A 15,193-nucleotide genomic window follows, 5' to 3' on the forward strand; every position below is an offset into this window, starting at 1 on the left:
TTCACTTCAGGGGTCAAAACGCAGCTATCTGTCACATTTGGCAGCCATCTAGATACTCGCCTCAAGGTATCATAAATTCAATTCTAAATTTAACGGAAGTCCTCAGTCTATGCACAGTTCACATTTACTTCATTAAGGGGAGGCTAGATATGCAATGCACAGGCAAACACCCATTGGCCTCCCATTTAAATGTCATGCATCCAAACATCCAGAGGCCTTTTTATGTTTCCCAGCATTAAACCTTTCACACAAACAATACACTTTTTGGGTTTTTTTAGAGATGCAAGGAAACAAGGGAAAATAATCAATCATTCGTTCTGCCTTAAAGTCAGTTTAAATAAATAAATAAATAAAAGCAATAAAACTGCTAACAAATGAGTACATCTCTCACAGGACAGTCAATTACGTAATGACTTTATTGATGTTCTGTCCGGCTTGCTCCGCTGTATTCTACTGCACGGCGTCAGCAGCGCTCACACCAGCGGTTGGGACTGCAGTGCACTGAAGTGTAACATAATGCAAAAGTAGCACAGACATGTTCTGACTGTAAATGACACTTATCATGTTCTAAATGTGTGCTGCATCCATAATACTGTGATTTTTAAATTAATCATTAAATAAGTCATTTTAATTCAAAGATTTCTTTTTGTTTTTTATTGTCAGTTTGCTACATGTACAGAACTACGGTGGCCCCTAGAGACAAAGCACATACAAATTCCAAAGCACATGCAAACTCCAAAACACAATGGAAGTGCTCCAGGACGCTAGGGGCAGTGTTGAGCTCGATTTGCAAAATAAACAAGTTTGTTGCAAAGCCTCGGAAATGAAATAATGGTACAGAAATAATACCTCATCTGCATAAGAAAAATTACCAGTACTGGGTCGGTGCAAGAGAAATGTCTTTTGCAGTTCTTCTGAAAAGATGCACTTGCGCTTTGGGATCTTTTAAACATCATTATAATGATAATATAATAGGCACTTTGCTGCGCGCTGTCTGTCACGTCTGTGAGCGCAGAACAAGCGCAAAGCAGCAGTTCAGAAATGACGTTACACACATGGGTCCTCTGTCGGCCTATAGGAAAACCCGGACATTTTTATTAAACTCGAAAATCCACCCGGACGCCCCGGACTGAACGTGAAAACTGGACATGTCCGGGGAAAAGAGGACGGTTGGTCAACCTAGTTTACGGTGGAGTCAAATCTGGCGTTAGCTAACAGTCAGTGTGCTTTGCTCAGAGAGAACCTCAACACTGCCCCTAGCGTCCTGGAGCACTTCTGTTGTGTTTTGGAGTTTGTGCATGTTTTGGAGTTTGTACGTGCTTTGTCTCTAGGGACTACCATACAGAACAACCGAAAAGAAGACTTAAGAATATACAATAGTGCAGTACTGCAAAATTTAAATTAAATAGAGTAGCCTGTGAGTTGTTCATGGACAGTAGTGTGCAACATCCATCTTCTTAGTGAGTCACACACACTTTATGCAGTTCAGAAAGTCAGACAGGAAGAACTCTTTGCTCCAAGGTAACAAATTTAGATTTTTTTTTCTTTTCTACACATGTTCCAAAAAGGATCTATTAAAGATAATTTTGATCGCTATGAAAGCCCAGAAATGGTGGGCTTTACTTGCCAGACATTACATTTTAATTCGGGCACAATGCATTAGATGCAGATTTGCATCTTTTTGCTGAGATGCATTTAGGCTATATATCTAATATATACCTAACCCAAATGCCAAGTGTATCATATTGGATACATGGGTTTTAGTGAGTTTTTGAGAGCTCTACAAGCCAAATCTGGCAAAAAAAAAAAAAATTATACAAATTAAAACTGATACTTATATGTATTTTTTGTAATGTTTCAGAAGATTCAATAAAAACTCATGTTTAACTATTTGAATGGTTTGGTCTTTACAGTGTATCTAAAGCTGTGAAGCCCTGCTGTATATGCATAACACTGTGAAATACAGCTAAATTTAGAAGTGAAGACCCGTATAGACTCTGAGCACCATCAGAAGATGACAGTGTGTCAGGAGACCTCTCACACAGAAGCAAAAGGTTTTGCCCTGTGACAGTATGTTGAGATGTCAAAACACATCTCCAAGAATAATAAATATTCATCAAAATCTCAGGCACCCTCACACATACACACACACATACAGAGTAAAGCAAAGCTGCACACACAAACACAGATAATTGAGGAGTAAATCTGAGATGCTCGTTAAATTGTTAAAAATTCATTTATTTGCCTTTGTTGTTGTTAAAATAGCCAAGAGGAAGCTAGATTAAGAAAAGAAAACACAAAATAAGAGGGAATTGAGGATCGAGCACCAATATAAGTCCAAAAGTAATGAGGGGGGAGATATGTAACGCAGGAGGAGAGTTCAGTCACTTCCAGATATGGTGAGAGAAAAAGAGCGTGAGGAGGAGGAGAGAATGGGGAAGGCCCTGGTGGAGTGTTTTCTGCCCTGTCACACACCAAGGAGCCCCCTGAGAGCCGTGGGAGCGCTTAGCTGCATCACGACCTCTTCTCTGATTTCACGCTTTGATGCTCTTCGCTCTTAGCGGTGCAAACTGTTTCGGCGTCGCGCAAAAACACCCATCCTGCTTTATTCATAATGATGATGCTATTGTGCAGCAGCACCCCTGGTGCATGCTGCGGCTCAGCTGTGGCACCTTTCTGTACCATCCCCCCCTCCTGCTGTGAGTCCCTGCATTACTACCATTCCCCCCCATTTGTCTTTCCCCCAGCTTTGCACCCTCCTTTGCTTTCCAGTTTCCTCTCTCCTGTCTTCTGTGCTTTCCTTCCTATTTACAGTATTTACTTTAGCTTCATCCTAGCGCCTCTGTCAACAGCTCCTTTACACTGAGCAGCGTGTAATCACATTTGTACTACATCGTGTCAGTTTGACCGGATTCGTGTCTCCTTCTTCTGCCACCTCCGCAGAAGATGAGATTGAAGCTTTGTGTCATATTTAAGTCGTATCAGTGGAGGCAGGATTTCTTCTTTCTTCTTTCTTAGAGCGCAGGGTTTAAAAATGACTCAGTCCCAATCAGTAATGATCCAACCTTCATTAACAGTACAGATTGTGATAATTCACATAAAATAGTGATGTTGTGAAACCCTGATAAAGGCGAGCAGTTGGACATGGTGACAGCAGGTTTGGTCCACGCACAGATATTCAGTCCCATCGAGCATCTCCCCTCCCTCAGTCCACCACACACATTCTCCCACACAACGTGGAGCTAGCTGGGCTATTCGAGCAGTGTAATCTCCGCAATGACGCTGCGATCTTACTGCAGTTTAGCCATGCTCAGCTGCCCCAGGACCGCGCAGCCCCATACAGCCTGCCAGCTGGCTCAGACCGACAGGGAGAAAGAAAGGGAACGATAGGAAATGAGAGGAGACAACAAGGGAGGAGCGCTGTAGAGATGGAGTTTTAGAGGAGACAAAGAGTGAAGTCAGGACTCAAAGAAGGCCAGGGAAGGACAAGCGATCAAAAGACAAGAAAGTGAAGGGGGGGAGATAAAGGGCAGCAAAAGACAAGAAAGTGAAGGGGGGGGGGGGGGGGAGATAAAGGGCAACAAAAGACAAGAAAGTAGGAGGGAGGTAGAGACAGCAGAGGTGGAGAGGTGGCTATTAGATGAAAACGAGATGAGTCAAAGAGAAAAATGAGGGGAGTTGTAGCTGTGGAGAGACAGTCTAAGAAAACAAATAAGTAATGAGAGGGTGATCGGTTCCCTTTGTCTGATGTGTCTGAGATGATAGCTAAGCCTCTCCCTGACTTTGACTGTTGGTGTACTAAATATTACCATCCTCCACCTCTCTGCACCCGTCCACCCACAGCACTCTTCCTATTACTCCCATGTAACTTGGTCATCTCGCTGCTTCAAAGCCATCTCTCCTCCTCTCGTCTTCCCCCGTTTATCCCACATATTGCATCTCAGCGTGCGTGTCTTCCCTCCTGCTTCCCACTTCCCACATCCTCCACTCTTGTTTGAGGTATTTACAGTATTTCACCCCCTCCTATAGCCCAGTACTTCATCTTTCACACTGAAGTAACATTAAAAGATTCCTGTGAGATCGGAAAACCGGCTGGACCAAATTCAACTCAGTAATGGAATCAGCATCTTACTCATCCATCCTATTTGGGATTTTCTGTTTTTTTCATGCTGCATTATCCCATTATATTCAGCGGTCTTTACAGCATGCTCCTGCTTCTGCCTTCTATGGAGTCAATGAAGCTGCACTCAAACTGTGATGAAGTCTGGTAGAGCGAACCAAACACCAAACTGGTTTTTCAAATCTTTAGAATTTCTTAATTTTTCATATATTTTTGGGTAATTTTTAGTTTCTTAATCCTGAGGATGTCAGCCTCCACTTTAACTCTACTATTGTCCAAATGCCTCCTCTGAAACACTTAACCGCATATAAACAAAAATCAGAAAGCACATATATAGCAGAATGTGCATTTATTGTAATACCCAATTAAAACTTGGGTTTTTTTCTTCAGTAACATTTCTGTGTTAATAGACCTCTCTGCATTGAATCATACTTGTTATTAATCTCAGGCTCTCTTCCACAGCATGTCTTTTATCCTGTCTTCTTTCTCAAACCACAAACGGCCGTGGCAGATGGCCCCACCCCTCCCTGAGCCTGGTTCTGCTGGAGGTTTCTTCCTGTTAAAAGGGAGTTTTTCCTTCCCACTGTTGCCAAAGTGCTTGCTCATAGGGGGTCATATGATTGTTGGGATTTTCTCTGTATGTATTATTGTAGGGTCTACCTTACAGTATAAAACACCTTGAGGCAACTGTTGTTGTGATTTGGAGCTGTATAAATAAATTTGAATTTAATTTAATTGAAAAACATAAATCACCAACTACATTCATAGTAGATCAGTGATTAGGTTCATTTTTCTACTGTTGACCTTATTTTGGAAGCAATATGTACTTACTTCAACTGTGACAGAGATGAAACACATACTGAGAAGACTGAGTGTAGTGAGAGTGCACATCCACCATTCCAGAAGAGTGACCTTGAGGGTATAATGCAGATGCAACCATAACCAGCCTCATCTAAATGAAACCTAAGTAGCTTCACATGCTGATAAATCTGCCAAGTGTGATAACTGAACCTACAGACCAAGCTGTATGGACCACAGGTTAAACTGATCCTCAGTCCTTACCCGCAGACCACCAAAAAGAGGCTATTTCATGGTAAGACAACTGTGGCCAGTTAGAAGGTCCTTGATTAGATCCCTGCTCTCCTGGTCTGCATATTAAAGTGTAACTGGCCAAAAGAAGGTAACCAAAAATGCCCCAGAAACGTCCATCCACTGGAGCGTGAGTGTGTGAAAAATAAAGTAGTGAATGTGGGCTGCGGTGTAAAAGTGCTCTGAAAGACGATGTCAGTCCATCTAAGGCTGTCACTGTAAGATGAGATCCTCGTTACCCAGTGAACTTAAAAAAACAGAACTTCTTATCTCGTTCATCTGCAGATTAAAGTTCATTTTTGAATTTCTGCACTTAAAGGAAGTAAAAAAAATGCTGTGGCACCTGTAAAACATCAGTTGACACCATTTTGTTACCTCTAATTAAGTGTAATTAGTGTGTTAAACTCCGAATGGATACCAACAAGGTCATGGTAATTATGTAGGCTATGCTCAAACACTCACACACACACGCATGCACACACACACACCAATCAACAGGGAGGAGCCTCGGGCTAATCAGCAGGATGAGGAAGAGGAGGATGGGAGAAGAAAGGAAAAGCACAGAGAATGGGGGGTGAGGGGGAGGGACAGGGGTGAGGGATGGAGTCACGAACAAGGAGAAGCAGAGCATAGAGCAAAAATGCCTGCAGGACTTTGCTTGGCAAGAAAGGAAGCAAAGAGTTTACACTGATACCAAGGAAAGAGACAGAAAAATGAAGGTGCAGCGTACACAACATCTTGTGAGGCTTTAACAAAGTAGTGTTTTTGTTGATAAGATGACTCTGCTGCAAGTACAACCAACAGTACATTTTTCTTAAATAAAGCAGCAGTACAATAGTATTTGTCAAACTTTCCGTCACAACCTTCATTTTCAAAGCGCGTATCAGTTTTCCATCAGGTGTTGCTGTGAAGTTGATGTATTGTCACGTCTCACCGTGGCAGTTAGTATCTAAGGGCTGTGTGCCTGATTGAATGTCCTCTCCACTCTGGTACTGACACAGTGAGTCAGCCCCTGTACACAGCTCTGTGGTGATGGATTATGCACCTGCAGCTACTGGTACTGCTGAGACTCCACCTCAACCCACAGAGCACACAGGGAATATTAGCTACCCTCTTAATCCTGACACGGAGACCATTGGACCGAAACGCCTCATCTATGTGAAACACTGCTATAGGATAAGAGTGATATACTGTGTATAGCACAAACACATACATCTGGACCTGTTTTTCAAGGCTGTTTTGAGGCTATTTTTGCATGCTGTGTACTTATTTCAAACATGTGCACAGTTGTTAATTTTATAATGATCCTGGAAAGGATGCAGCTGTACATCGTAGGGTGCTATTTAAACTCTATTCAAAGGTGAGAAAAAGGCCTTTCAGACTTATAATAACTAATTAAACAGAAAAAAATACACACTAAGAAAAGGCCTTGCTGAATTAATAATGAAGCGAGTGCATTAATATCCAAAACGAATACAAAGAAGGGCCTTACCTAGCCATCCCGAGCTGGAGTTGGGCACACACATGTCTGTCTCTGCACTGGGCAGCACAAAGCCCACCACAAACACCTCCACCCCATCCGACATGAGTGCCAGCCCGAGCACCAGGAACAGCTGCCACTGGAACCTGCCGTGGCCACACTCCTGGATGATCAGCTCATATTGCTGGGCCAGCTCCTCCTCATCCGCCTGCCTCTCCTGTTCCAGCTCGCCACGGTCCTTTGTGCCATCAGACATCGGCTTCCCCAGTGCCACCTGGCCCTGCTTCTTGTCTCCTGCGGATGAGGGGATGCCCTGGTACTCGCCCTCATAGATCTCATCCTCGTCGTCGTGGCCCTCTGTAGCATCACTTGAGCCCTCCTCATTGTCGGGGTAGCTCTCGCCGTCCTGCCTCGGCGGGTTCTGGTAGAAATCCTCATCTTCATCCACCTCGTCCTGGAATCGAGTGTAGTTGCGGTGAGAAGAGTACTCATCTGTAGCACGGTCTACCGCCTTGTTGACTTTCTTTGTTGCGTGCTTTTTGGCCTCCTTGACAATGTCCTTGGCCCCCTTAACTAGGGAAGTCCTATTATTGTAAGTGTCCTCCATTTTGGCTCCAAAAGTAGGCCTTTGCAGGGGTGCTGATGGTGGCAAGAAGTAGAAGAAAGAGGGAAGAGAGGGGAAAAGGGGCAAATGTAAAGGCGAGTTAGAGGAATGGTGAGATCAGTGGGTCTTGGGATGTGGGAAGGAAACTCTTGAGTCTGCAGTCACCACAGGAGATAAACCACAATGGCTGTGGCAATCATGGACCAGTCTGAAAGACAGGGGGGAAGGGGAAGCAACAGACAGATTTTAAAAAAGAAGAGTCGAGAAGCATCAGAGTTTAAAGAGAAATAAAATCAGACACAAGAGATGCTCATCATGTCCGCCCACTATCATTAACTAACCTGTTAATCGTTGGCTTTTCTGCATTGCCCCAAATTTCCATTCAAAATAAAAATTCGTTCTCCAAAGGCTCTCCTAGTTTGTTCTACATCTCATGAGTTGCCCTCAGTTTTTGAAGAGATGATTATTTGAAACAGAGATGCTGAACCTGCTGACTCATGATCAGCTCTGTAAAGCAGGAGCTAATAAACAAACACTCTGCCCAAAAATCAATTTGTCCCCAATAAAGACCCGGTTCATTAAAACGGGAGCGACGATCCAACTGGAACGGCACTGTCATTTTTAATCCAAGTAAAGACGGGAGGATAGGAGGAATGACCGTGAGTGGATGCACAGACAGACACAGTGTAGAAACAATCACAGACAAGAACTATTCTCAAATAAAGTGCCTGAAAAGCTGCACAAATATATATGTACCTGCAAAAGGCACACATACCTAGAAAGAAGATCTCTCACTCCTAAACATGTCGTGCACATAAGTGAGTGTGAACACACATGGGCGCGGGGAAGCCACTTCCCATCTCTGCAGACTAGTGATGGGAGGGAGACCCCAGCTTAAACGCTAAAATGATGTATCATGATTTCATGTGAGTGCTCCGCTCTCATCATCAGCCAGGTTAAACAAATCAAAGAATTTCTAAATTTCTCTTAAATTACAAAACCCTGAATTGCTCTTTTTTTTTATTATAAAACATTTGCAGATGCTATGGAGTGCATATTTATGAGCAGGGTGGGGATGGTCAGAGCCGTCCAGTGTGTGGGGTTTCCATGTGACTACGAGTGGCTCGCCACAGCCTCTAATGAACACTGAAGCCTTGTCAGGAGGACACAAATCACAGGGCCGGTTCCAGCTCCTATAATGCAATTTTACTGGGCAAAATGACACCGCAGTTTCAAGGTGACTCTACTAATCCCTTTTGGCGCATACGATAACTTCTGTGGTTACGAGCGTGCTCCCTTTTCTGATAATTTTTAATGCCTCCATTGACACTGGTGCTTCCTCAGATAAGGACGCGCATAATCAATCTGTCTCCTTTGTCAAAAAATAACATACAAAGGGCTGAGGTTGTGGCATCAGTTTCCTAGTTTCCCCCAAACGGCTCTCCTTGAGCATTTATGCATGAAAACATCAAAAAGTAAAAATGAATTGTGAATTCCTCAGAAGGCTAACACCTTGCAAGGAGCAAGTCAAAGTTCACAGGTGTCAGAGAACCATTTATTTCTTTCAGGACTGAGTCGTGTCAGCCATCACACAGGCTCTTACCTAAAACGGGCACACGCAGGCGCTGCACGAGGCTGCCTGTCAGAGAATCAATGGAGTGTATGGTGAGACACGCTGTCAGTGGTGATGAGGCTCAGAAGACACCCGAGCACAGAGGCAACCGACCTCACCTGACCGCAGCTGAAGAGACCCCGATACCGGAGACAGCAAGAGCAATCGCATTCTAGCTGGGGAAACCACCAACTCTGCCTAACCTAAGTTTTCTGTTTTATTTTATTTCTACGCGATCTTCTTTATTTTTTGCAGTTCCTCTGATATTTTATGTAGGTTTATATTTTAGGCATGTTGATTTCCTCATAACACTTGGCCATCTCAACAGCCACAACATCAAAACCACTGACAGGTGAAGTGAATATTTTTGATCGTTTTATTGTAGTGCAGTGGTCTGCTGGGAAAACTTTTGTCCAGACATTCATGGGGTTGGATACTTTGGATGGCTATGGCACTCCCCAATGGCAACGGCCAAGTGCCAGACAGCACATGGGACCCCCAGAGGTAACTGTTCCCTGCTATTAAAATAAAAAGAGCTAATATACTGTGCTGCTCTGAACCATGAGAGGGTGGCTGAAATTAGGCCTGGCTCTGGCGATACCTCTTGTCTGCATGATGGATGGTGGCCCTGCTTTTCTTAGACCTCTTTAAAATAGTAAAAGAAAATAGAAAAATCGCTAGGTCAAGTATCACTTGGCCTTTGAATTTCATCTGCCATGGACATAAAGACAAACTGAGAGATTAGTGTTTCAAGAGATTTATCCATGCGTCCAACTGAGGACAGCTAATCTCAGAAGGAGGGGGGGATTAGTGTTATTATCCAGAGTTTGTGTGTTTGATAAGCTTAATGCATTTAAACATACTGCTGTTGCTTACCGTGAAACATTTGTCATAAGTGGCACAGTGATTAACCCAAGCAATGTGAATTTTGACAGAAAACAAAAAGATATTAATTACACGAGATTACACAGTAATGATGACAATAGTAATAAACAGCCTCAGTGAAAACAACCTAAAACATAATGAACCAATTATCAGCACAGTGAGGGCTTCCTACTCACATTGCACTTTGTCAAAAGGATTGATGTGAGTGTTGGAACTAATCAACCGCGAGTCCAGCGGCCGACAAACAGACTGAGCAGGCACAAGCAGGTTGTTAGTACAAAATAAAAGGATCAATTTCTGTCCCTGGATTTCAGGTTCCCTGACCCACAACATCTTGTGGAGGCAAACACTTAATGTACTTGAAATAAAATCAATAGTGACCTTTTTGTATATGTGTGCTTATTTAGTACAGACTTTGTCTCTTTCACAGTACAATGAGTAAGTAGAATGACGCAAAACAACGAGGGCTGTGGTCTCCTTCTCATTCTTAAATCTGATTTTATAAGAATCGGTTTTATAGAGTGCACAAGGCAGAAATATATTCCAAAAATGTTTAGAAAATAAAAAGCAAAAGAGGGGAAAAAGTGGCACAGCTATGAGGGCACAATACTGGCACTTCACCTTTTTGACCTGTGTATTTTGTTCACATGAAGTGGACGTATTTGGGCCCCTTAACTCAGAAGAACTTTTTTCCCACATTTTGTAAAATATTTTGAATTTTTAGTGGGTTTTTGTGCTGTTGAAGCACAATCATAAAGACCTCCCATCTCTCAAGTATGACTTGACGGAGAAAGCGACCTTCCCTTTCAAAGACGTGCGTAAGCACTGTGATGGTGTGACCGGTGGTTTGCTCTATTACCAAAAGGAGGAAAGAGAAAAGCAGGTCCAGTCGCTAAAGTGGGCAGAGCCACATCATGTAATCCCATAAAAACGGAGAGTCCATGACCTCATCTGAAAGGCAGAAACCCAACCGGCCCGTGACGTCTTAGGAGATTTCATCAAACACTGATTCCATTACTGAGCAAGCGAAGGGGAAGACAGAGGACGATGGCTGTACTGTATAGGAGAAATTGTTCCTCGTGGAGTGTAAAAAAACAGCAGCTTAGAAGCACTCAAAGATCCACCACAGATCACAGATGATGAATAAAAAAAATATCAATACAAATACACAAAAATGGGTCTGCAGCAAGCTGATTATTTCCTTCTCAAACATGAAGAGCTGCCATTGTTATTATTTAGAATGACTTCAGTCACTGTTATCTCAAGCCTGGAGATTAGAGATGGACCGATCCGATATTACGTATCGGTATCGGTCCGATACTGACCTAAATTACTGGATCGGATATCGGAGAAAAATAAAAAATGTAATCCGATCCATTAAATATCACGAAAGCACCTCACAAAACTTGCAACACGCCGTAACTCACCTCAGAACGTCGGAGCAGTATGCATCACGTGATAGAGCGGCTGTGGCATGCGGGACCTGTCGGTGGTCTGGATAGCATTTGGAGCTTCGCTAGCAACCTGGCATTTCATCTCCGACAAAGTTATCCCCGAGAGAAGTAAAGCAAGTGTGTAAGTCCATCTCTGAATGTTTGTAAAGCATTCCCACGTTACTGCCTCTCGCTCTCCGGCTGCTACTTCAATCGTGAAACTGCTAATGATCAGCTGATCGGCTTTTCTGTTGTGAGTCTCTCTTGTTTGTTTTTGGTCCACTTTGCGCCAGAAAGAGCAAACCAGCGGCTGAACAACAGCAGCACGTTTAAGCTTGATCAGCTGTTGTTAGAATGTATTTAATATTACTTTCTACACCAGGATCTTTTTCTACGTAGCTGACGGCTGGTAACTGTGCAGGGGCGGATCTAGCAAAGTTTAGCCAGGGGGGCCGATAGGGCATTAACTGGGAAAAGGGGGCACAAAGACATACTTTTCTTTCTTATTCTCATTTAAAATGTCTATCTTTTAATAAATAATTATCTGACACCCAAAGTTTTAATTTGATGTAAAATGAATAGAAGTCAATTACTGTATATAGGGACTATTAAGTCTAATATATATACCCTAGTAAGCTATAGTACTTTTTCCTTTGGGAAGGTACCATCTGTGCAGTCTGCAATTTTGTTGAAGAAAGATGTTGAATCTATTTAATATTTCTTGAAAAATAATTGATTTCTGTGCATTTTTTTTCACACTGCATCAAATTAAGGTTGATTACGTCGATTAAGCATCATGAGGTGGAGCGTGAGGGGTGGTTCGCTATTTTTTATTTATTTATTTTTGTTGTTGCTGGGAGTTGGAACCCTATTAGTTAGGTTGCTTAATATTTACGCTAAGTACTCTTTAAAATACCAGAATAGGGAGGATGGTGTAGGTCTAAGTTTATTAGATTGATCAGTATTGCTGAACTATGAAATATTTTTTTTGTATACAGGTATAACAGAATAGCTTTAGTGTAGTTGTTGTTTTAAACTTGAGTATGAACTTGCAGACTTGCAAAATGCTGCAAGATATTTTAAAAAACAGTTTTGTTGATTAAAAAACACTATATCGGATTCATATCGGTATCGGCAGATATCCAAATTTATGATATCGGTATCGGTATCGGACATAAAAAAGTGGTATCGTGCCATCTCTACTGGAGATTATAAAAAAGTGTCATTCCTTGTTTATATTCTTACATAATTTATATTCTTTTGACTCTTCTTACTTAGACTGAAACAATTAATGTCTCCAGAAATGCATTCAGGAGTGTACAAGCATCGAAAACCTAAAACCTAAAGACAGAAAGAAACCCCTGACTGATCTACACACAGCAAAGTGTGTCGTCTCGTTTGCTTTTCTCTTTCAACTTGATACGTGTTTGATCTTCTTTATGAAATATCACATGCCACTCCTGTCTAGTCCAAACCCTGTCTGCTGGGTCGTAATGATGCAACAATTCATATTAGGTAAGGGATGCAATATGTTACACAGTTACTGGTGACGTTTTACCTTTGCATGGTGCATATGTGTGCTTACAAAAAGATAAATCAAGCCACAATCACACGCACATTTAGGGTAACATGAGAGTGAAAAAGAGGATTCTTCAGAGCAAAACTGCTGGTTTAAACTAAAATAATGATGAATGTGGTGGATATCTACTTTCACGTTAGTCAACAAAATGTTCTGACAGACCTTCTTCTCTCTTCTACACTGTGACATGCATTATCAGACACACTTTGGAGTCCTTTCTTCTTTGCAGCATACAGCAAAACAGTGCAACAGAAACTATCTCCACCTCAAAACATCTTTTTATTGCTGTTGAACTTCAGAATAGGAACAAAATTAGGAATCAATGGGTGCTTGTAGTGGAGACACAGGGAAGAGGATGTTATGAATCCCAGAGAGACTTTTGTTTATCAGGTATATATCGATTTTTAGAAACAATGACAAGTGGGCCAAACGACTGAATTTTGCAGCTTGCAATCACTTCCATCCAGCGTGTTTTCACTGATGGAGCCCTTCAGTGTTAACCCAGCAGGACTACTACAAGCGGCGTTAGGACTGCAAACAAAGCACTCTGCCACAGATTTCCAGTTCACCGGCTGTGCGCCTGTCAATCGCTCGCTGCCTCTTGAGGTACAATTCATGGATGAGTCAGTTGCCTACTCCCGCGTCCTCTCCTCTTTTTGGCGGCAGTGCAGAGTGCTTTAACTGCCCCAGGGCAGGTGGCTGGATTGCAGTACAGCGTGAACAGTCCACAGTCAACAAACCCCAAAAAAGCTCGGCTCATGCCAAGGACAACTATTTTATGATACCACAAAGATGGGCACACCAGCTCATGAGCCGAAAGGAAAACTAAACAGACTTTATTCGAGTATATCTGACATAGATTTGACTAAATCTCACAATCTAAGACACACTGAAAATGGGGATGAATCCCCACTACATCCCATTAGTTAATTATGCTCGCAGCCTACTTCAGGATAATTTGCCTTTACTCTTATATGAGACAAATGTGAAGTCAGGGAAATAATCCCAACTTTTAACCATTCAATCATGAACTCGTGAATACAAAATAACCTGTCCCTGAGTCGCAGCTTTCATTTTAGTCAGAAATATCACTGAAAATGTGCTAATAAATTGATAGTCGCACGTGTCTGTGTGTATGTGTGTGTTTGTGTGTCCCCATATTAGATACAAAAGGCGAAAAGAGAATTGCCTAACTCGGAAGTCTTACACTCAGCATGTTTTCAGGGTGGGAAAAAAAAGTCATTACTTACCGTCATTTATGGCGAGAAAATTGGACCGAGCTGATTGTGAGCCATTGCACCGGACTCTGCTTTTGCTCTCGGGAAAAAGAAAAAAGAAGAAGGAAAAAAAAATCTTGTGGGCTTTTTACTGTAGAATAGGATCAGAGGAAACTGCCGGCGCACGACTGTTTTTCTTTTTTTTTTTTCCCTCTCTCTCTCTCTCCCTCTCTCTTTCTTTTTCGATGCGGTCCTCTCTCGCTGCAGCACTTCAGGGAAAGGAGAGAGCGAAAAACAGAGGTGGTGGTTGGGGAGAGGGAGGGCCGGTGTAATCAATAATTGTATTTCATTGAGTGATGCGGGTAATTCCGTCTGATGGAACAATCTAGTTAGGTGACTGACGCGCAGCACTGCAGCGCATGAATGCTAAACAGATGAGAAAGGTTTGCGCACATTCACTGTAGGGCAGCCCAGTATGTTCGTGTGTATGCGAACTATTTGCTCAGTCTTGGGGGATAGTTACAAGACACAGACTGTAGGACTTGTGGGAGTTGACACCTGCCCATTTGAGCCGAAAAGATATGTTTAAGGGAAAGTTTCCCACTTCTTTCGAAAGACAAGTTGCAAAAATACCCCGACATCTAAATTCTGTGAACAGCAGAGATTCTTGCAACTCAGCTCCCCTCCGTCTGTTCTCAGAGTTAACCATTTTCATAAAATAGTGGAGCTGTGTGGGAGCTCACCTTGGTTATGCAGAGTGGATCCTGAAGCCGCACAACGCATTTTAACGAAATCTCGCCTCTGTCCGTGGTGCTGACCGACCGACTCCTCAGCGTTTACCTCAGATAACTTCTCAGAAAATGGTCGATATGTTGCAAGCACAATCGTACTGTGAGCCACACATCTCTCTGAAAGTTATTCGCAAACATCGTCGCTAAAGTACTTTTATAGTCTGTCGCTTTCAGGACATGCGGAAGCTGTGGAAGAAAATCTGTAGTTTATATAGTCAGTACAACTGGTGCAAAATTATGATTGACTGCAAAAAAGTGCATTGTAAACACGAAGTATCAGGTGGGTTTTTTTCCAATCCCACACCTTTTATGCTGTTTGATCATTATCAGTACTTATATGCATACATAAACATACACAAGTCTGCATCCAGTAGTGGCAATTC

The 15,193-nt window shown here is 42.5% G+C and overlaps 1 protein-coding gene across 1 annotated transcript in view; it reads right to left on the reverse strand.

Moving 5' to 3' along the window:
* Nucleotides 1-14,438, reverse strand: part of sv2ca (synaptic vesicle glycoprotein 2Ca) — a 30,533-nt gene extending 16,095 nt beyond the window's left edge. Inside the window, exons 1-2 of the mRNA XM_085294166.1 lie at nt 14,053-14,438; nt 6,702-7,501 (exon numbers count right to left, since the gene is read on the reverse strand). Of these exons, the coding sequence (XP_085150292.1) occupies nt 6,702-7,296 (595 nt within the window). The 5' untranslated portion in view covers nt 7,297-7,501; nt 14,053-14,438. The remainder of the gene's footprint in view (nt 1-6,701; nt 7,502-14,052) is intronic.
* Between the last annotated feature and the right edge of the window lie 755 nt (nt 14,439-15,193).

This window comes from Mchenga conophoros, linkage group LG12, assembly GCF_057382185.1.
Source record: "Mchenga conophoros isolate Kocher_MC1m ecotype Shallow Benthic linkage group LG12, M_conophoros_male_GT1.1, whole genome shotgun sequence".
NCBI classification, from domain to species: Eukaryota; Metazoa; Chordata; class Actinopteri; order Cichliformes; family Cichlidae; genus Mchenga; species Mchenga conophoros.